The 23643-nt window shown below is 38.8% G+C and overlaps 1 protein-coding gene across 5 annotated transcripts in view; it reads left to right on the top strand.

The window, feature by feature from the left end:
• Positions 1-23643, top strand: part of Deup1 (deuterosome assembly protein 1) — an 82341-nt gene that overhangs the window by 5582 nt on the left and 53116 nt on the right. For all 5 annotated transcript variants that reach the window (XM_069989533.1, XM_069989532.1, XM_069989530.1 and 2 more), the window contains exons 3-5: positions 8223-8394; positions 11513-11608; positions 16601-16732. In XM_069989533.1, coding sequence (XP_069845634.1) covers positions 8223-8394; positions 11513-11608; positions 16601-16732 — 400 coding nt within the window. The remainder of the gene's footprint in view (positions 1-8222; positions 8395-11512; positions 11609-16600; positions 16733-23643) is intronic.

Below are 23643 nucleotides of genomic sequence, written 5' to 3'. Positions count from 1 at the left end.
GACGATGCAGTACTAAAGAGAATAGTGCCAAACCATAAGGAGATCAAATGTGAATTCCACACCCAAAGAGTGGGGCCAGGCATTCAGAAATCAGTACAAGTGGGATCCTATTAAAGAAGGGTATTTAAAACAAGAGAATCCAGCACAGCTTTTGTAGATATTTTGTAGGTGAATGCGATGGCATGGTTATGTTGGTATAGCTTCACCACCAGACAAGGCAGACTAAAGCTGACCTTCATGGGGATCTCTGAGGAACATGTCCTATTTTCACCTTTTGATATTATTACAGTTAGGTTATGTCCTGAAGCTAATATAAAAATTTGACAATTACTCCCATTTTCTGCCACAAGCAATTGTTAAGTTGCTGTTGCTTCTTAAGTTGTTAATTTTTGTGTGCCAGTATTGGGCTTGATTTCTGCATTTGTCTGAACTCTCTTTGTGCAGCCTTGTCTCTCCACCTCCATTCTCTTGATTGATGGTGGCGGCTGGCATTCCATCCTAGTTGCCCCAGAATGCTCAGTATCGTCACCTGCCCAGCATTCTTGCTATGAGTTCACTTTACCTTCAAGTTTTGTAAAACAAATCACATGCCGTCACAGCATTCTGTCTGATGAAGGGCCACCCTTTTAAAAACCAGAATATAAGCCTGCACTTTTGAGTATAAGATGAAAACCTCCCATCTGCAGAATTACTCAGGGTCATCTCCAAATATGTCTTGAATGATGCATTGGAATCTGGCTCTTTAATTTTTTATTTATTTAGTGCCTTGAACTCCAGGCCTGAAGCACTCACTTGGCTTTGTCCACTCATGACTGGTACTCTGCCATTTGAGCCATGCTTCCACTTCTGTCTTTTTTTCTGGCTACTTGGAAATAAGAGTCTTGTGGATTTGTCTGTCTGGGCTGACATTCTTATATCTCAGCCATTTGAGTAGCGAGGATGATAAGTGTGAGCTACCAGAGCCTGACCTATTTTCTGCTTTTTTGTATAGATTTATGAGGTATAACTCCATCTTTTGACTCATGTATTTGACTCATTTGACTCCTTTGTTTTTCCCCTACCATCTTTTCCCTCCCCACCTTCCCAACTCCTCCCTCCCCCCCCCACCCGAAGTTGTAAAGTTAGTTTTCAACATAGTGTCTTGTACATCTATTGTTACAATAGGTCAACCTGTATCCTTATTTAAACATTTTGTTATTTCCCTCCCCTCCCCAAATTAGAAAAATTTATATACAAGATGCAGGGCACTGGATTCAAATACAGTGACAATAGGGGTTATACCATGGGGGAGGGACATCCAAAGCAACATAAAAAAATCACATACTACATTATAAATATGTTAAAAAACAACAGCAAGAAAGAAAAAACCACGTGTCCCTATCTTGGGGTTCATTTTACTTAATATCATCTTATATGTAAATAGCTTTTGAGCTTTTCTGCTTGTCCTAGACATATACTAGTTATTGCAAATAAGGGAAACCATGAGACCTATGTTTCTTTGGGCCTGGCTTACTTCACTTAATATAGTTTTTTTCCAAGTCTTTCCATTTCCTAACAAATGGGACAGTGTATTCTTTCTGATGGAGGCATAGAATTCATATATATATATATATATATATATATATATATATATCACATATATATGTATATCACATTTTCTTTGATCCATTCTTCTACTGAGGGCATCTGGGTTGGTTCCATATCTTAGCTATGGTAAATAATGCTGCAATAAACATAGTTGTGCTGGTAGCTTTAGTATGACCTTGTTTGTGACCATTTGGGTAAATGCCCAAAAGTGGGATTGCTGGGTCATAGGGGAGCTCTATATGGAGTCTTTTGAGGAACCTTCATACTGCTTCCCAGAGTGGCTAAACAAGTTTACACTCCCACCAATAGTGCAGTAGGGTTCCCTTTTGGCCACATCCCCTCCAGCATCTGTTGTTATTAGATTTCTTGATTATAGCCATTCTAACTGGGGTGAGGTGGTATCTCAATGTTGTTTTGATTTGCATTTCTTTTATGGCTAGAGAAGTTGAGCATTGCTTCATTGGCCATTCTTCTTTCCTCTTCAGAGAAGTTTCTCTTTAAGTCTTTAGCCCACTTATTTATTGGGCAGTTGTTTCTTTGAGGATTTGTTGTTGGGGGATTTAAATTTTTGAGTTCTAATTATATTTTAGATATGAGTCCCTTGTCCATTGTATGGATAAGTGTGTCACTTTAAATTTCTATCATCAAGATGAATCCATTCACATTGCTCTGTTCTCATTATTTGATATGTAGAATGTTTATTAGTAACACTCATCCTTGCTAGGTGCCACACCCACAATCCTAGCTACTCAGGATACTGAGATCTGAGGATCACACTTTGAAGCCAGGACTGACAAAAAATAATAATAGTACTCACCCTATTGTGTTATACAATACTAGAACTTAATTTGTTTTTTAATACAAATATTGTGTGCACTAGTATCATTCTACTTCTTTTTTTACCCTTTTTGTTGTTGTTGTTGTTGTTGTTGTGTGTGTGTGTGTGTGTGTGTGTGTGTGTGTGTGTGTGTGTGTGTGTGTGTGAGTTGTAGGGTTTAAACTCAGGGCCTGGGCACTGTCCCTGAGCTTCTTGGTGCTCAAGGCTAGTGCTTCTACCACTTGAGCCACAATGCTACTTTTGATTTTGGGGTGGTTAATTGGAGATAAGAGTCTCATGGGGACTTTCCTGCTGGGCTGGCTTCCAAGTGTCATCCTCGGATTTCAGCCTTCTGAGTAACTAGGATTACAAGCATGAGCCACAGGAGCTGGCATCTTTTACTTCTGATTTCTATTAGAGAGTACACATATGAGTGACATCATGTGGTGGTCTTCATTCTGAGCTTGTCTAATTTCACTTACCATAATGTCCTCTAGGTATATCTACATGGTTGCTAGTGACGGGACTCCATGATGTTTTTATGCCTGCATAATATTCCCGCGTGTATATGGACCACATTTTCTTTTTTTTCTTTTTTTTTGGGGGGGGGGGGTCCGGTCGTGGGGCCTGAACTCTGGGCTTGGGTGCTGTCCCTCAGCTCTTCAGCTCAAGGCTAGTTCTCTACCACTTGAGCCACAGCACCACCTCCGGCTTTTTTTTTTCTTTTTGCTTATGTGGTGCTGAGGAATCGAACCCAGGGCCTCAGGCATGCAAGGCAAGCGCTCTACCACTGAGCCATCTTCCCAGCCCCTTTATTGCTTAGTCTGCTTGTAGAAATTAAAGTTGATCCCATATGCTGGTTGTTGTCAATATAAATCATCATTGGAATATGGGTATCTTTGCAACATGTTCATTCCATTTCCTTTGAATACATATCCAGGAGTAGGACCAGAAACCATTCCAGTTTCATTTTTTTGAGATGTGTCCATACTGTTATCCAACATGGCTTTACTACTAACTTACATAACCTACATTCTCACCAATAGTGTACAAGGATTTCTCTTTATCCACATCCTTTCTAGCACTTACTATTTTTTGCCTTTTTGATAATAGCCATTCTCACTGAGATGAGACACTAAGTAACCAAAGCAATCCTGAGGGGCAAAAAAAGGCAAGAGGCATACTATTTGATTTCAAAATATACAACAGAGATATAGTATCCAAAATATATTAAAGTATAGTAATCAAAATAGCATTAGCATAAGATCCACAAACCACTAGAATAGAAAATGCAGAAATAATTCATGCATTTATAGACAACTGATTTTTCTGAATGTGTGCCAGTATTGGGGGTTGAACTCAGGGCCTAGATGCTGTCCCTGGGTGTTTTGCTCAATGCTAGTACTCTACTACTAAGCCACAGCTGTGTGTGTGTGTGTATGTGTGTGTGTGTGTGTGTGTGTATGTGTGTTTAACTGGTCTTATGGACTTTACTGCCCAGCTGGCTTTGAACTTTGACCCTCATATCTAAGCCTCTTGAGTAGCTAGGATTACAGGCATAAACCACTGGCATCTGGCTCAGTCAATTGATTTTTGACACAGTTGTTAAGGACAAACAGTGGGAAAAGGAGTTCTTTTCCACTAAGAATGCTCAGAATAGTGGAGATCTACAAACAGAAGAATGAAATTGGACTCCTACCTCTCACTAAATAAAAATATCAATTTAAAATGTATTAGACTTAAATGTAAGACCTGGAACTCTGTGTGTGTGTGTGTGTGTGTGTGTGTGTGTGTGTGTGTGTGTGTGTGTGTGTGTGTGTGTGTGTGTGTGTGTGTGTGTGTGTGTGTGTGTGTGTGTGTGTGTGTGTGTGTGTGTGTGTTCTTGAGCTTGAACTCAGAGCCTGGGTGCTGTCCTTGAGATTTTTCACTTAAAGCTAGTGCTCTACCACTTGAGTCATAGCTCCACTTCTGGCTTTTTCTGGTCATTAATTGGAGATAAGAGTGTCACAGACTTTTCCTGCATGAGCTGGCTTTGAATCACAGTCTTCAGATCTCAGCCTCCTGGGTAGCTAGGATTACAGGTGTGAGCCACCAGCCCCCAGCTTTGGTCCTTTTGTTCTGAATGTGATCTCCTCCATTTCCTGCATCCTCCTGACATACCACTCATACCTCTGTTTATATCATTGGGTTGATGTTTTGTGTCCCCCCTCCACCCCACACCAACATCTCCTAGTATTTTGATTCTAGGCTTCCTGGATTCTCCTGTCACTCTGCAGTCTTTTTACATTAAGGGATTTATTTATTCGGAAGGATTTGGCCTTGATTCTTTTCTGCTAAATTTCTCCCAAGCATAAACCCCAAAGTGAGTTTTCATATCTTAAACAGACACAGTCCACCAAGTCTGCAGAGCTAGAAGACAAGAAATCTTGTTTAGTTATCTCTTAATTTAACTTTTTAAAGTTGAAAGAATTAACACAGGAATGTTGGGAGGATCCATAAGGGAAAATAAAGAGAAATACTTAACTGTTATTTGACTACAGGAAGTAGTGAAGACTGTTAATGCCTAGTGATGTGAAGGTGACTAAGTCAAGCCTTTTCAATTCTGAAATTATTTAGGTTTAGGGGCAAATACTGATGATAATGAGACAGCTGAACTGCTAGTAATTATGACTGAAAAACAAGAGTGGAAGATACAACAAAACAATAAAACAAGTTAATCTCAAAAGGAAATATTAAATCTGACAAAAGCTGAGTTTGATGTAAAACAGAAGTAGGCCAATTGTTAGCTGAGCGGTATGTGTGTATGTCTGGGTACTTCGTTAAACTTTTTGATCAAGGTTGGCACTTTAACATTTGAGCCACAGCTCTACTTAAGGCTTTTGTAGGGGGAATTGGGGATTGATGGTTAAATGGAGATAAGAATACAATGAACTTTCTTGCTGGGGCTGGCTTTGAACTGTAATCCTCAGATCTCAGCCTTCTGACTAACTAGAATCAAGTGTGAGCCACTAGTGCCTGGCTGAGCTGAGATTTTTGAGCCAGCAATGCTCACCAGGATCCAGCCTGGCCAGCTGTTTCCTGGATGGCCTTATTATACCAAGCAACCCTATAATCTGACAGATAATGTATTATATATCATATGTATGATACATATTGTATATAATCTGTTATATAATATGTGATATTTCAAAATATAATAAACATTGTAGTATATGTCATATGATATATAATAACTGGAACCATTTATATTTATGAATAATATATTTGCACTTGTATAAACAGTGAGTACTTGTCAGATATGCAGTAGTCACACAACTTGGAGCTACAGTGAATATACTGTCTAAAAGAAACATGACAGCTGTTAGGTGAGGAAAGGTTCAAGTCTTTAAGTCTTACTCAGTCACTTTTTTGAGGGACCTGCATGTATGTGTTAATCTTGTATTTTCCCTGCTGGCCTTGCAAATCTATCTTCATGCCCAGGTAGTCAGCGCTGTGTCTTGTTTTCCCAGTCCTTCATACTGAGCCACACAGAAAAGCTGGAACTAGAAAGCTGAAATTCAGTAAGGATAACTATCAAGTATTCCACTTAGATCCCCCAAGAAACCAGGTAGTGACTAGTTAGCTTACTCCTAACTGTATGAAAAGAAATAGGGGTTTTAGATAAATGCAAACTCCTTGGAACTGTGTGAAACCACGGCTTTGTCCGGGCCACGCCCAGATCCCAAGCTAAAATGATCTTTTTTTTTTTAATGTAATTTTATTTTATTTGTGAACATACTGTACAGAGGAGTTACAATTACGTGGGCAGGATAGCTAAAATGATCTTCATCTAGCTGAATGACAGGATGGGAGTCCCTCTCACAGCTCAGCTCATTTTGCCACACCTGGGCTATTTATTATGTTGTAGAACTAAGTGATACACTTCAAAGAGTAAACTGGTAAACAAAATATATTCAGAGGGGAAACAGGAGGATTGGGAAGTGTCTGGAAATCTTATACTCATTCACTTAACAAATTTGCTTTAAGTATCTAGTATTTTTCTGGCAGGAAAGTAGAGAAGTTTTGTAGTAGAAAGAGGCAGCTTCACGTGGTGCTGGTGGCTCACATCTGTAATCCTAGCTACTCAGGAGGCTGAGATCTAGGATCACAGTTTCAAGTCAATAGAGGCAAGAAAGTTTGTGAGAGTCTTATCTCCAATTAACCAGTGTGACTTTTGTCTCCAATTAACTACCAAAATGTCACCAAAAAAAAAAAAACCCCACAAAAAACACCACCACAGCCAAAGCTGTGGCACAAGTGGTAGAGAGCTAGCTTTAAGTGGAAAAAAAAAAGACAGAGCCCTATGTCCTAACTTCAAGCTTCAGAAAAGAGGAGAGTGGAAAGGAAAGGGAAGGGAAAAAATGAATTCTTGCCATTTTTTCTTATCATTTTTAAATTTTGAAAAATATCTTCAAGTAGCTGTACAAAGGGTTTCAATTCATCCAGTCAGTTTATATGCTCAGTACCTCCTGACCAGTGTTACACCTTCCATTGTCCTCCCCATCTCTCCCAGCTCCCCCCATCCCCTAAAGTTACCTGGTTTTACTTTCACATATGTACATTGAATATTATTACTATATTTGCTCACCATTCCTCTCTTCATTCATCTGCCCCTCTACCCCTGACAAAGCATGGTTTAGCTTTCTGGTGTTCATTTTGCTAAACTGTGTTGTCCATAGGAGTTCAGCTGTTGGACTTCTCCCCTGCAATGATAGCTGTTCCTAACCTTACTGCCATGGAGCAAATCTATGCAGTATTTTTGAAGATGTTCCTCATGAAAACCTCCCGTCTTTAGCCATGTGGCAAATAGGAAGTTATTATACTCATTAGCTGTGTGGCCCTGAACCTCTCTGAGCCTCAGTTGTTTAAAATGCTAAATGATCCTTAATTAGCCCCGAGATGCCAATTTAACAAATCTAAAGAAAGGAAGCAAATGTCTTTTTGCACCTCTCCCTCTCTCTCTTCCGCCCTCCTCCCTGGTCTCTAAGCCAGATCACCATATTGAAATGAGTACTGAAATAGCTCACAGAATGTGGCCCTTGTGTGTGCCTCAGGCTGACATCTGAGGCTTCATTAACCACCTGCCTAGCCAGTCTGAGTGGCTGGGCATGTGGCAGCTCCCTGGGGGAATCTTTGGCTCCTTTGAAGACATTAGCAACCTGTGTTCCCATCAGATTTTACTCCAGTAATACCAGCCCTTACCAGGGTTCTTGTTTCAAACTTAGTAGACCAGATTCCTAGATTCTTACCATGTAGCCAGAGTTACTAAAGATTTAACCTCTGCTGTCCACTTCTGTGATCAGTTCCTTCTAGATAGACATTATGTCAAGTTTCTCTCTCCATGGAGTAGCACTGCAGCAGAGTCAATGCTCCTGAATCTGGTCCTGCCTGCAGCAAGCTTTCTTTTCTCTCCGTGGCAGGTGTGAGTAGCATCCCTATTTACTTCTGCCAAGCCTCCTCAAGATATGAGTGAGGAAGGTACATGTGTATTTATTTGTAGGAATATTAATCTAGTCTTCACCATTTTCCAGAATAAATATATTCCTTACCATTAGGCCACGCCAAAAATATTACTTTAAAACTTAAGTATATGTATAATATACATATATAGGCATATATATTGCTAGCTCTGAAAATACCTTTTCAATTAAAAATTCATACCCAGCATTTGGATTTCTTTAATAATTGTACATCTTGAGGAACTGATTGAGCTATTCAGTGGTCATTTTTCATGCCCTCACTTTACATTTAATGTCTTCTGCTTTTCTACAATTGCCAGAACTTCTCCTTGTGAGGCTGAGCTTCAGGAATTAATGGAACAAATTGACATCATGGTAAGCAACAAAAAATTGGACTGGGAAAGAAAGATGCGGGCTTTGGAGACACGATTAGATCTTCGGGATCAAGAATTAGCTAATGCACAAACTTGTTTGGATCAGAAAGGTCAAGAGGTATGGAATGCATGCATTAATATACTGTTCATTCCCAAGTCTTATTAGTCTTCTATAGTACTTATTCTATAGGATATGTTCTATGAGATATATTTTTTACTGTAGATGTTTTGCTCAGGCATGAGCTGAAAACTGTTAGCAAATAATATATTAAACTATGTTATCAAATAAGTACAGTCAAAAATTCATAGCTACTTGCAGATGAAGATAGACTTACAGTAACTATGCCATCTATAAAAGTAAATAAACATCAAATATGTATGTTAAGTATTGTTTGTAATCAAAACTCTTTTGTTACTATAGAAACAAATAAGTGGTTATCAAAACCTTGTCTTTGTAATCAAGAAATCTAATAACAACAGATGCTGGAGGGGATGTGGCCAAAAGGGAACCCTACTGCACTGTTGGTGGGAATGTAAACTTGTTCAACCACTTTCGAAAGCAGTATGGAGTTTCCTCAAAAGACTACACAAAGAGCTCCCCTATGACCCAGAAATCCCACTTAGGCATTTACCCAAACAATCACAAACAAGGTCATACTAAATCTACCAGCAAAACTATGTTTATCGCAGCATTATTCACCATAGCTAAGATATGGAACCAACCCAGATGCTCTGCAGTAGATGAATGGATCAAGAAAATGTGATATATATATATGTATATATAATATATATATATACATATATATATATATACACACACACAATGGAATTCTGTGCCTGTATCAGAAAGAATGACATCCGATTTGTTAGGAAATGGAAAGCCTTGGAAAAAATTATATTAAGTGAAGTAAGCCAGGCCCAAAGAAACATAGGTCCCATAGTTTCCCTTATCTGCAATAACTAGAATATGTCTAGGACAAGCAGAAAAGGTAAAAAACTATGTACATATGACCGTATAACCTGATGCTAAGCGAAATGAACCCCAAGATAGAGACACAAGAGGTTTTATCTTTGTTGCTGTTCTTTTTAATGTACTTATAATGTACTATGTGATTTTTTTTCTTTCTTTGTATGTTCTTCCTCCAAGGTACAATCCCTGTCATCACTGTATTTTATTCCAGTGCCCTGCATCTTGTATATACGATTTTCTAATTTGGGGAGGGGAAGGGAAATAACAAAATGCTGAAATAAGGATACAGGTTGACCCATTGTAACAACGAGATGTACAAGACACTATGTTGAAAATGAACTTTACAACTTTGCAGCCACGCAGAGGGGGCGCAGAGTGGGGAAGGGTGGGAGATGGGAGGGAGGAGTTGGGGAGGTGAGGAGGAAGGGGATGGTAGGGGAAAAATAAAGGTGGGTGTAACAATGCTCGATAGGAAACGGACTCATTACCTTGCTCGTGTAACTGTAACCCCTCTGTACAGTATCTTTACAATTAAAAATATATATTAAAAAAGAAGAAAAAAACTTGTCTCTGTTCAAGGCAGAGTTCAGAAGTATTCACCTCTTGTAATCCGCTAGAAGACTATTTCCTGAAAACAAGGTGTCCAAAATTGATTGTAGGAAGTGGAGTTATGCCAGCCTTGAGCAAAGGAGCCAAGCATAAACATGAGCCCTGAGTTCAAGCTCCAGTACTGGTATACACACACACACACACACACACACACACACGCACGCGCACGCACGCATGCACACACACACACACACACACACACACACACACACACACACGAACTGACGGTAGGAGCTGCAGACCTGGCTATCCAGTGCCTGCCTATCAAGAAGGAGAACCTGAGTCCAAATCACACTACCATCTAAATAAATAGACAGAGAAAGAATATTTTTTTTAAAGAAACTGATTGTAGAACCAAGGAGAATGACTTGGCGACGGGGCACAGGTGCTCCTGAAGCACCTGAGCACCTTAGGAAGCATTCTTACCTACGTATTGGTACTCACAGAATGTTTGAGGGACTGGGCATGTGACTTAGTGGTAGAGTGAGTGCTTGCTAGCATGCATGAGGTCCTGGGTTCATTTCCCCAGTACCACATAAAAAATAAAAGAAATTTTAAGAAGGAAAAGAATGTGTGAGAGTACTCAGGCTGGCAGAGTTCTGGGAGACCAATGTGCAATGTCTTATCTCTGGATTTTTCTTTTAAGTGAGGTGTAAGAGAAACATCATCTACTAACTTTGTCAGCCAGTTTTTCACCTCATGGCATTTCAGTGGAACTTAGGTTTGAATGCAGTTAACTATGCCATGGCCAAGGATGGTGGTCCTTAGTTATTGGTATCTGGTTTCTTTCACCATAGAGACAGGTCGTCAGTCTTGACATATGCAAGGACTAGTTCTTTCTTACATAGCTATAATGACACAGATATGTAAACAGGTGCCTTACCTACATTTTAAGAAGATGAATCTCATAAGCCCAATCCTCAACAACTAGCCATTTATACTTTTTTATTTTATTTTATTTTTTGTCGGTCATGGGGCTTGAACTCTGAGCCTGTCCCTGAGTTGTTCCTCAGCTTTTCAGCTCAAGGCTAGCACTATACCAGTTGAACCACAGTGCCACTTCCAGTTTTCTTGTGGTTTATTGGAGATAAGAGTCTCACAGACTTTCCTGCCCTGGCTGGCTTTGAACCATGATACTCAGATCTCAGCCTCCTTAGTAACTAGGATTACAGGCTGAGCCACCAGCACCCAGCCATTTGTACTTTTTAATATGTTAATTCTTACAAAATATGTAACAATTATTCATAGTATTCACTGAAGCAGAGTTCCTTTTGCAGGCATGAGTGCCAAAACAGAAAATTTAAAAAAAAAAAAAAAAGAGGTTGAATTATGTTAGTAGAAGTTTTGCTTGAGTAATGAAGACATAGCCTCTTACAAAGCTAATGCAAAGTAAACTCTACATCTTATATTACAGTGTGATAGTGATAAGGATCTTTTGCTAAACATTCATACTGCATGTATACCTAATGAGAGAAGTGCTAGAAATATTGAGTTTAAGGAATTTAATTATTCATAGCTATTTTGTAAACTGTAGTATACATATTCATTCTTGGGTAAGTGCTTTGTTTTATGTGGTGTTTCTTTTTTGTACGTTTTCTAATTTTGTCAAGTAAAATTTAGTAAAACAAATCAAAATTAAATTTGATTGTTGATGCAGGTGGGATTACTTCGACAGAAGTTGGACAGTCTAGAAAAATGTAATTTAGCAATGACTCAGAATTATGAAGGACAACTACAAACCTTAAGAGCTCAAGTAAGAAAGCTTGATAAAATATAATATTATACATTTTGCTATATATTTTTGACCTATAAAATAGTGTTGATTTTATCTGAACACTTTGTCTTTAATGCAAGCAGATGCTCTTATATTTTAGTTACATGTATTCTCTGTCTTTCATTATGTCCTGTGCACTGATTATCTCTCTTTTACCACATTGGCAGCTTGGTATCTATTCTTTACCCTTCAGCTACTAACACAGAACATGGGCATTAGCTTTGTGTAACTGTAAAAAGAAAAATTGGCTTTTGTGATTATTGCTACTTAACAGAGGCAACCTTTTCATCTAGGGCAATTTAAAATATGTTCATTTGCTATTATGAATGAGATAACTGAAAGAAGGAAACCCATCTTTACTACCTTATACCTGATGGAGCTGTTTCATAAATAATGCTTCTGCCTGTGTCTTGGGAGAGGCTTAGCTCCTTCTCATTCATGTTCATAGCTCCCTGCTGCACTCTCCCTTCCACAGATAACCCTGTGAAAAAGCCAGATACCTCAGGCAAAACTTCACTGCACCCCCCACCCCCCACACCTGCCTCCATACACACTGCACCAGAAACCTAGATCTCCATGCAGTGGAAGGTGTAACAATGAATTCCAGGCCACTTGTCTAGGTGGAATACCTGGACCATGATCTGCCCATTTGAGGTTTCCTGTCATAGCTGAAATGATAAGGGCATGCCACCATATCCAGCTTCCCTCCATAGAGTCATTTGGACTTTTTCTGCCTAGACCGGAATGTAATTGTGATTCTTGCTTTCTCAGCCTCTCAAGTAGGTAGGACTACAGGCATGAATCACCAGCACCTGCCTCAAGGATTTTTAAAACAGGTGTTACAAAAATGTTTCAGTGAGCAATTATAAATTATACTTGATGTGAGTGAAAAAATAGTCCTGTCAAGGAAATTAAACTTTTAGAATAAAAAAGACAAGAAAAGGAAGAAAGTGGATCTTTGGCTCAGAGCAGTAAAGTGCTAGTATTGAGAGAGGGAACAAAAAGGCTGCTCAGGTCCTGAGTTTAAGATCATGACTGAAAAACAAAAGGCAAGAAAAAGGATCAGTTATTTTATAGATGATACAGTAGAATTTACACAATCTGAACAACAGAAAGACCAAAACAAAATCAACTGACGAATATGTAGTAAAAGATTTAAAATTTGTGTCATCAGAATTCCAGGAGAGGACAAAGATGGTGAAGGTAAAAGGGTATGGAAAGAAATAATATCTGTGAAGTTCCAAAATTTGGCAAAAAAAAAAAAACCCTACAAATTCAAGAAGCTGAGTGAACCTCTAACAAATTCTTCAGGATAAACCCAAAGAACTATAGGGCAGGATACATCATAAAGTTTCAAATACACTAAAAGACAAAACCAAATGATAAACCCTAGGAGCATCAAGAGAGCAATGACACCTTGACTGTAAGAAAGCCAAAGAGGACTACTGTGGACTTCTCACCAGGAGCCATGGCAGGAAGAGGAATGGTATAGCACCTAAAAATTGACAAAACAGGCCCAGCAAGCCAGAACTCTCAGTTCAGCAAAAACATCTTTTAGGAATGAAGGAGAAATCTAGTTACTGTCAAAAAGAAGGAAGACTCACAACATTTGTCCCTAAGACAACAACTAAAGAAAGTTGTTTTACAGAACAAAAATAATAAAGAATCTTGATACATCAAGATGGGGTGGGGGAGCAAAATAAAAACAAGGTTAAATGGCAGTAAGCTTTCTTTCTCTTGAACTTCCTAAATTATTGGATTAAAAATTAACAATACTGGACACAGAGTGGCTTATGCCTAGAATCCTAGCTGATCAGGAAACTGAGATATGAGGATCCAAGTTCAAAGCCAGCCCAAGAAGTAAAATCCCTGCAACTCTTATCTCCAGTTAACCACCAAAAACATGAAAGTAAAGCTGTGACTTGAGTGGTAGAGTGCTAGCCTTGAGCAAAACAGCTCAAGAATAGTGCCCAGGCCCTGAGTTCAAGCCCAGGACCAGCACAAAGTTGTGACAATCTCTAATCCATTTTTCAATGTGTATAAAGTTCCTGTGGTGAGTACTACACTGCTGGTGTCAGAGTATGCTTGACTGCTGGCATGACAGGTGAGAGTGAGTGTGAGAGTGAGGACACAATGAAGCTAACAAGACTCACTTGGGAATTAACCAGGTCCCATGCAAACCACACTGGCCCCTTCAAAGGACAGAAGCTCTAATGACTAAATCATTCTCTATTAGGCCCAACTCTCAGCATCACCACACTGAGGACCAATTTCTAGCCCACGAACCCTTGTGGGTCATGCTCAGACCAAACCCAAACCATGGCACACTGATCAATAATACAAAGACAGATGGCCAAATTTTTAAATAGATAAAGATGTCAGTTGATGTTTCTCCAATAAGATGCACATATGGGCAATAAGCACGTGCACAACTGCTCACAACCACTCATCATTACGAAGTCATAACCACTGGGATGGCTGTGCAAAATAATTTGCATATGTGGATGAGGAGAAGGGAAACCTGGAGAAAGCAGCCACTTTGCAAAACAGTCTGCTGATTCTCAGGAGGTTAAACTGAGTTACTACATGATGCAACCATTCTAGTTGTAAATATATATCAAAGACAAAGGAAAGCATCTAACCATACAAAAACTTACACAGAAAAAAAAAACACACAGAAAAGTTCACACCACTTAAAATGTCTCAATAATGACATACACATAGATTTCAAGGACATTAAATGAAAAATCCAATCTTAAAAGGTCATACACTATATCATTCTGTTTCATAAAACTCTCAAAATGACAAAATTGTGAAAGTGGAAAACAAATTCATGGTTTCCAGGGTTAAGAGTAGGAGAATGACTGGAAAGCAGTATGGAGGTTCCTCAAAAGACTAAACATAGAGCTCCCCTATGACCCAGCAATCCCACTCCTGGGCATTTACTCAAACAAGGCCACACTAAAGCTACCAACACAACTACGTTCATTGCAGCACTATTTACCAGAGCTAAGATGTGGATCCAAACCAAATGCCCCTCAGTAGATGAATAGATCAAGATGATGTGGTATATATACACAGTGGAGTTCTATGCTTCCATCAGAAAGAATGGCATTGCCCTATTCATAAGGAAATGGAAAGACTTGGAAAAAATTAAATGAAGCAAGCCAGGTCCAAAGAAATGTAGGTTGCATGTTTCCTTCATTTGTACTAACCAGAATATGTGTATGATATTCTTAGCAGGGGATCTCAATAGCATAGGACCATATACAGTAAAGCATATCAACATAAACTCCAAGAATTTTAAATAAGAGGTTCTTAGTGTGCCCCGTATGCAGTTATTTCTATTTTTTTGTTTTGTTTTAGTTTTCTATACCCTTTTCCCCTGTATATAAGTTTATCTGATCCATGGAAGGGAAAGGCAGTCATAGAAACAGCAGGACAAAGGATGAACTAATGCAACAACTAGACACTATGTTGGAAATGAAATTTACAATTTGTGGGGAGGAAGTGGAAAGGGGAAAGGAGGAGAATATGAGGAAGGGGATAACAGTGTTCAAAAAGAAATGTACTCCTTACCTTACTTATGTTACTCTAACCCCCCTGTTCATCACAAAAAGAGTAGGAGAGTGAATGGATGAGTGTGACTCTCAGTGGGTAGCTTGAAATCCATCTTTGTGGTCATAGATTAGCCAGGGCTTCCTCCAAGCTAAACATGTGCTGTATCCCCAAGCTGCACTCCTCACCCCTAGCTCTGTATCTTTATTTGATTGCAGTCACTTGGATCCTATGTGTGAGAAAATGACATAGAATTGTACATGTAACTTTCTCACCAATTTTCTTACAAATTCCTCTATTTAATATTCAGGAAGAGGTATAGATTTAAAGAAACTGAGTGAAATGAGCCTAGAACCTGTCTATAAATAAGAACTTTGAAACTTCTTGTGAACCTAGAGTTATTTCAATGTTAATTTAATAAACACAAGCCAGGCACTGGTGGCTCATACCTGTAATCCTAGCTACTCAGGAGACTGAGATCTGAGAATTGCCATCTGAAGCCAACCAAACCTGTGAGATACTTAATCTTCAGATAACCAGCAAGAAGCCAGAAGTAGAGTGCAAGCTTTAAGCAAAAAAAGTTAGGGAACAGTGTTGAGGCCCTGAATTCAAACCCCAGTACTGGAACACACACACACGCACACGCACACACACACACACACACACACACACACACACACATTACTGTCTTTTTAGTTAAATAGCCAATTTTCTTGGTTGCAGTATAAACCTGATTGCATTCATTTTTCAGTCAGTCACTGTTACAAGTCCATTGCTGGAAGCTAATGGCCACACACCTACCATCTGTCCACACAGCAACCCTGAGAATGTGTTCCTGAACCCCTTGCCTCCTCCACCATTCCCCCCTCCTCCCCTCTGCAGCAGGCCCAGTGAGCCTCCCCTGATTGGCCTCTGCTGGCTTTTTTCTATACTGTCTTAAGCTGTCTATTTTATAGATTGAGTTACTGGAATTAAAATTGTTAACACAAGTGTTAACACAAGATAGCTCTGAATAAAAGCATGAAAAAATTGGTTTTTAAAAATTGTGAGCAGAAGTGGCGCTGTAGCTCAAGTGGTAGAGTGCTCGCTTTGAGCTGAAGAGTCAAGGGACAGCGCTCAGGCTCAGAGTTCAAGCCCCAAGACCGACAAAAAATAAAAACAAAAACAAAAAAACCCTGTCATCTAAAAATAGTGAGCTGTGCTACATACGGTTAAAAAGTGAAACCAAGTCCCACATTTACATAAGCACGAAGTTGTATTCAGCTTCAATAATTTATTTTTAATAACTGCTTCTGTCTTCACTAATGGGAACATTTGAGTTTTACTACACTTTCTAATCAGGACTAGAAAAAATGAAATCAACCTGGAAATAATTGCTAATGGTAACGTGTGTGTGTTTCTATTGCTTAACAGTTTTCTCAACTAACCAATAACTTTGAAAAGCTGAGATTACACCAGATGAAGCAAAACAAAATTGGCCGAAAAGAAATCCCTCACAAAGAAGAAATGCCCTTTGAACTGAGCAATTTGAACCAAAAATTAGAGGTGAGATTCATTTTCTTTGATTCTTCAAGTGCACCAAAGATGAGTTTCCATTGATGTAGAGGGGACATTACACAGCAGCCTCTCAAGGAATGGAGTTTCTCAGGGCACCTTCCATTCGAGCACTTAATGAATTAAAACATCACTTTGATTTATACATCTTTTATATGTATCAGCATTTTGGGAATAGCACACACACACACACAAGAAGCAAAAACTTCAAAGAAACTGCAGATGCTGAGTGAAATTGAAGGACACCCCTGGGGTCAGTTAAAGCGAATATCTAATAAATCTTTTAGTGGCCATTTAACTATTAGGTACTTCAATTCCAGTGAAGCCTCAAAACATTTTCAAAGCAGAGCTTGAAGTCACAGAGTTTTTTCTTAAAGGCATAGTACCACTCCAATTCATTTGTTCTATATCACTGAGAACTTGGAAAATCTCAGTCTCTTAAGAGATCCACTATGTCATAAAGGCACTTATTCACATCATTGTAACTTTTCAGCCTTAGAGAAAACACAATAGCCATTTATTTCCCTGTACTCCTAGATGTTCATGCTATAAGTCATAAAACAGAAGACAGACTCTGCTATAAATCCCTGCTGTCTGACTTCCGCTGGTTCCCACTGCTGCTCAGTGTGTATGTGTGTGTGTATGTGTGTGTGTGTGTGTTATTAGCATTACCAATTTATTTTGGTCTGGTTAACGCATAAGCAGGGTTCTTTTGAAGAGCTGGGAATGTAGCTCAGGACTATATGATTTGTCTAGAAAAAAAGAGCCAAAACCCAAAAAACTGTCTATATATCCATCACAGAGAAATACAAATATAAATTCAGAAGATTCAATTTAAATTCAGATAAGGAGCTAACTAGCTATGCAAACAAGGTGATACATGTTGATATTTTGTGAATTTATCAAGCATTGAAGTTCCAAATTTAATTTGTTTCCTTGCAGTGCTGGGGATCAGTTATTTCTTAATTGTCCCCATGATGACCCTTACATCTTTGTTCTTCTCAAGCCCTCAACCTCAGCCCCCATCCCCACCAGGGATCTCACTCTCTTCTACTCATTGGTTGGGAATAGCCCTGTGTCTCTGCTTAGGTTAGATAGCCATTTTGGTTGATTTAGTTTGATTCCAGTAGTGGAAATTAAATGCAGGTCCTCCCAGTCTTCCTTAGCTTTTTTGCTCAAGGCAGGTGTTCTACCACTTGAGAAAATGGATGAGCTACACCTCTACTTCCAAATTTGTGCTGGTTAATTGGAGATAAGAATCTCATGGATTCTTTTTCCATCTGGGCTGGCTTTGAGCTTCTATCCTCAGATCTCAGCCTACCGAGTAGGTAGGATTACAAGCATGACAGACATCCGACTTAAGGTTAGTTATGTTTATGAACCTTGGGTCTGGCCTTTCTCTTCATTTTAACAGTGCATCCCAGACCTGCCCTAGGCTTTTCCTCCTATCATTGTCCTGTCTTATAATCATTACCTTACTCTTCAGTTCCACAATACCTATTATAGCAAGGGAAAAGAAGATCTGAGATCACAGCCCTAAAACCATTCTGTTGTATAACTTTTGTAGGGAGCCCTGGAATTTACCTATAAGAGTCTTGCAAATTTTATATTTTACTAGATAATGCCCAGTTCTTTTTTTAAAGAAAAATATTGTTATAATAAAGGTGATGTACAGATGCATTACGGTTACATAAGTCAGGTAAAGAGTACATTTCTTTTTGGACAATGTCACCCCTTCCCTCACTTTCTCCCAGTTTTCCCCTTCCACACCCCACCCATAAGTGTGTACTTCATTTTCAACATAGTATCCAGTGAATACCATTGATGCATTTGTTCACCCTTTGGCCCTCCATTTCTGTGCCTCTCCTTACCCTCTCAAAGATATATAAACAAACAGAACAACAAAAAAAGAAAACAAAAACAGCAGCGAAGAAAAAAAGCCTCTTGTTTCCCTTTCTTGGAGTTCATTTTGATAAATATTATGTTATATGATCAGATACACATAGACATTGTGCCTTTGTGTTCCTCTCCTAAGAATATGCTTCTTTGGTCTCATTGTATGGGAATGACTTAGATCCCTAAATTATCATGGCTCAGTATATTTTAGGTCTAACTTCATGTGAAGAATACATGTGCCATTTGTCTCTCTGAGCTTGGCTCACCTCACTTAATATGATAACAAATAACAAATTCATTCTTTTTAATGGCTGTTTAAAATTCTGTTGTGTATAAGTACCACATTTTTTGGATCCACTCATCCATTGTAGGACATCTAGACTGTTTCCATAACTTGGCTATTGTGAATAGTGCAGCAGTGAACATGGATGTGCAAGTATGTTTATGGTATTCTGGTTTGTGGTGTTCTGGGGTAGATCGGCCAGGAGTGGTATGGCCGAGTCTTAGGGAAGATCTATGTTTAGAAAACACAAAATTGCTGTCCAGAGTGGTGGTAATAGTTTACATTCCCACCAACAGTGCAATAGTGGGAATTAAGTATTTTTATAAAATGTGTCTCTTGAAAACATAGAGAAAATTAATAGCAAAATTTTTAGTATATTTATACTTACACAAAAACTTTAAGCACACTATAGATACAAGTTATCTCAGGTAATTAGGGTTTTTTTTGTTTTGTTTTTGCTTATAGCATCTGCATGTGTCAGAGCTGGACAGTTTTACTTTGAATCTACTTGTCAGCAAGTTTTCCGTCTCAAAAAAGCATGCATATCTTACTCTTTTGTAGTGACAGAAGCAGGGACAGATTATTTTAAATCAGTAAATGGAGCTTTAAAATACCTTATATAGATGACATTGTAGTTAAGGAAATATTTATATTGTGTGTACAGATGGATGGATGGATCAATGGATGGATGAACATTAAAACATTTAGGTGTTAAAATACATAAGGTCAAGAATTTACCTTAAAATACTCTACCAAAAAGATTGGAGAGACTAAGGAAACAGACTGAGTTAATGGAACTAAACTGAGTGAAGAGTATACACTAAGTGGTTTCATTTACTTACTGCTTTCATGAAAGTATGGAAAATTTCCTAAGAAAAAATCAAAGCCATCTTACAAGTGGAAGTTTGGAGAATCCCTGACACATAGTGATCACTAAAGACCATCTCCTAATGTTTACTACACAGTTTAAAATACAAAAAGTTCTAATTTTAATGACCATGACATAATCTCCACCATAAAGATCGGGAAAGATTTTGTAGTCTTGGAGAACTTTCTCTGGAGGCCTAGGAAACTCTAGATGGTCTGAGGCCCAGCTGGCACCTCCAGTCTCCACCGAAGTTCTGAGGAAGTTCTGTGGGTCTCCACATGGACCCACACCCCTAGCCAGACTCTCCAGCTCACCAGACTTGAAACCAGCACAGTTGCATCACCACAGAAGCCAGCACTGTCCGGGGACCTGCTGATATGCTCATACCCATTCCTATAGCTATTTTGTGAGATTATTTGAGGTTTTCGTTTAGACCATGCTAAGTATGTGTATTATCTATCAGAAAGATCCTTACTTAGCAGTGGATGGTAACACCCATATGTTTTCTGTTGCCTGGGAGGCTGAGGCAGGAAGATAGTGAGTTCAAAGCCATCCTGGGCTGAGGCCCTGTTGCAAAAATATCAGTAAACACAAGGTATTTAATGTTTGTTAGCCTTGACTAAATTTTGATTACTTAGCCCAAAGACACCTTTTTAAATTAAATTCAAATAAACTTTAAAAATCTGGATTGCATTACTTTTTTAATGTCATCCATCTTCCACTAGGCACATCTAGACCCATTTTCTATTGACACTAATTTTGTAAATTTGTTGTTATTATTGAAGATTCCTCTGTCTATCAATCCATCCATCCATCTGTCCAGCCCTCTCTCCCTGGCTCCCTCCTGAGAGCCTGCTGTATCACCTGAGCCATTCCTCTAACAGGTTTTTGATAGTTATTGGAGATGGAATATAGCAAACTTTTCTGCCTGGGGTGGCTTGAGTCACCATCCTTATATGTCAGCCTACTAAATAACTAGAATTACAAGTGTAAGCCACCAACATCCAACTGACTCTTGTTTTTCTTTCTTTTTTTTTTTTTTGGGGGGGGGGCGGTCGTGGGGCCTGAACTCTGGGCCTGGGCGCTGTCTCTCAGCTCTTCAGCTCAAGGCTAGCACTCTACCACTTGAGCCACAGAGCCACTTCCGGCTTTTTTTCTTTTTTGTTTATGTGGTGCTGAGGAATCGAACCCAGGGCCTCAGGCATGCAAGGCAAGCGCTCTACCGCTGAGCCACCTTCCCAGCCTCTTGTTTTTCTTTACCTGATTTTTATATTGCTGAGTATCAGAACCAGTCAAAACTTTAAATGGACTGTAAATATAGTCAGTTTATCATAAAATATTTCTTGAATATTTAGAAATATGCCTAGGAATGTTTCTCTAACCTTTTACCATGATTCAGTTCAAATCACCTTAATTATTATTAGATATTCCTAACTTACCAATTTCTTCTTTGTTTGTTTGGGGACTTGTAAATTTATAAAATTAAAAGTTTCATACCAAACTTCAAACTCTATTGCAAAACTATAGTAATAAAAACAGCTTGGTACTGGCACAAGACCAGGCATGAGGACCAATGGAATAGAACTGAAGACCCAGAAATGAATCCACAGACCTGTGGCCACCTAATCTTTGACAAGAGAGCCAAAAGTAAGATGAAAGAAAGACAGCCTCTTCGACAAATGGTGCTGGCAGAATTGGCTAAACAAGTGTAGAAAACTAAAGTTAGATCCTTAAATATCACACTGCACCAGAATCCGTTCCAAATGGATCAAAGACCTTGAGGTAAAAGCAGATACCGTGAAAACACTACAGGAAGGAGTAGGAAAAACACTAGGACTCTTTGGCACAGGTTGAAACTTTCTTAATAAAGACCTAGAGACAACAAATCAAAGAAAGGCTGGATAAATGGAATTGCATTAAACTGCCGAGCTTCTGCCTGGCAAAGGACTTAGCTAGCAAGATATATCGAAACATCCTGTACTAAGAGAAGATCTTCACTAGCCATACAACAGACAAGGGCCTCATATCTAAAATATACCTGCAGCTCAGGAAATTAAATTCTCCAAAAACAAACTCCCAAAGAAACAACCATCTATTAAAAAGTGAGGTAAACACTTCTCTGAAGAGTAAATATGAATGGCCAAGAGACACATGAGGAATTTCTCAACATCTCTGGCTACAAAAGAAATGCAAATCAAAACAACTTTTGAGATTCCACCTTACACCAGTTAGAATGGCCATTATCAAGAAAACTATAACAGATGCTTGTGGACATGTGGTCAAAAGGGAACGCTACTACACTGTTGGTGGGAATATAAACTTATCCAACCACTCTGGAAAGCAATATGGAGGTTCCTCAAAAGACTAAACATAGAGTTCCCCCATGACCCAGAAATCCCACTCCTGGGAATTTACTAAAATGATCACAAACAACGCCATACTAAAGCTACCACCACAACCAGGTTTATTGCAGCATTATTTACCATAGCTAAGATATGGAACCAACCCCGATGCCCCTCAGTAGATGAATAGATCAAGAAGATGTGGTATATATACACAATGGAGTTTTTGCTTCCTTCAGAAAGAATGTAATTGCTCCATTCGGAAGGAAATGGAAAGACTTGGGGAAAAAATCATATTAAGTGAAGTAAGCCAGACCCAAAGAAAAGTAGGTTGCATTATTTCCTTCATTTATAAGAACTAGACTATGGCTATGATATTCTTAACATGGGATCTCAATAACCCAACTGCTTAGTGCATAGGACTATATATAATGAAGCTTATCAACATGAACTCCTATATGTGGAAACAAGAGGTGGTTCTTATACCCTGTATGTAGTTTGTGGGTTTTTATTTTCATTTCTCTTAGTTTCCTGTATCTTGTGTCTTTTCTTTTTGCTTATATGGTGCTGAGGAATCGAACCCAGGGCCTCAGGCATGCAAGGCAAGCGCTCTACCACTGAGCCACCTTCCCAGCCCCTGTATCTTGTGTCTTATATATTATTATTTGATATGTGGAAGGGAAAGGGGATCACAGGACAAAGGATGAACCAAAGCAACACCAATACTCACAACATTGATACTTACGTACAACTTGTGGGGGAAGGGTAAGTGGGAGATAATAAGGGGAAGGGTAACAATGACTAAAAACAAATGTACTCATTACCTTACTTATGTAACTGTAACCCTCCCCCCCCACTCATCACATTTTCAATAAAAATAAATAATTTCTGTATGATCTTATTTTAAGCAAGGTATAGCTTTTGTTCTCTAAGTTAGAAAATTTATTTTTCAGCCTGGCCAGCTCAGTCATTTCAGCTTTCAATACAATATAAACCATCTAGCCAAATGAACCATATTCCAATTTAACATAATAAGGGAAATATCTGCATGGCTTTTATGTGACAGTATTGTTTTACTTACTATACTGTAAAATTACTTGTTTATATATACATGTCTCTAATTACTTGACTATTTTTTCTTTTAATTTTATTGTAAAGGTGATGTTCCAAGGGGTTACAGTTACATAGGTAATGTAATGAGTACATTTCTTTTCAAACACTGTTACTCCTCCCTTATTTTCTCCCACTTTCCCTCCCTCTAGCTCCTTTCCTCCCCCCAACACCAAGTTGTAGTTCATTTCCAATATAATGTCTAGTGAATATCACTGTTGCATTGGTTCACCTTTTGTGAATCCTACTCTGTGATTCCCCTTCCCTTCCCCAAATCAGATAAACTTATATGCAAGATAAAGCATACTGAAATCAGAAACAGTGACCACAGGGAATAAACCAGAGGAGAAAAAAAGAAAGACAAAAGAAATATTGCAAACAGTACATTAAAAAAAGAAACAGA

The sequence above is a fragment of the Dipodomys merriami genome, unplaced genomic scaffold (assembly GCF_024711535.1).
Source record: "Dipodomys merriami isolate MVZ:Mamm:240054 unplaced genomic scaffold, mDipMer1.0.p SCAF_38, whole genome shotgun sequence".
In the NCBI taxonomy this organism is placed as follows: Eukaryota; Metazoa; Chordata; class Mammalia; order Rodentia; family Heteromyidae; genus Dipodomys; species Dipodomys merriami.
This window is presented reverse-complemented; position numbering and strand designations above follow the sequence as displayed.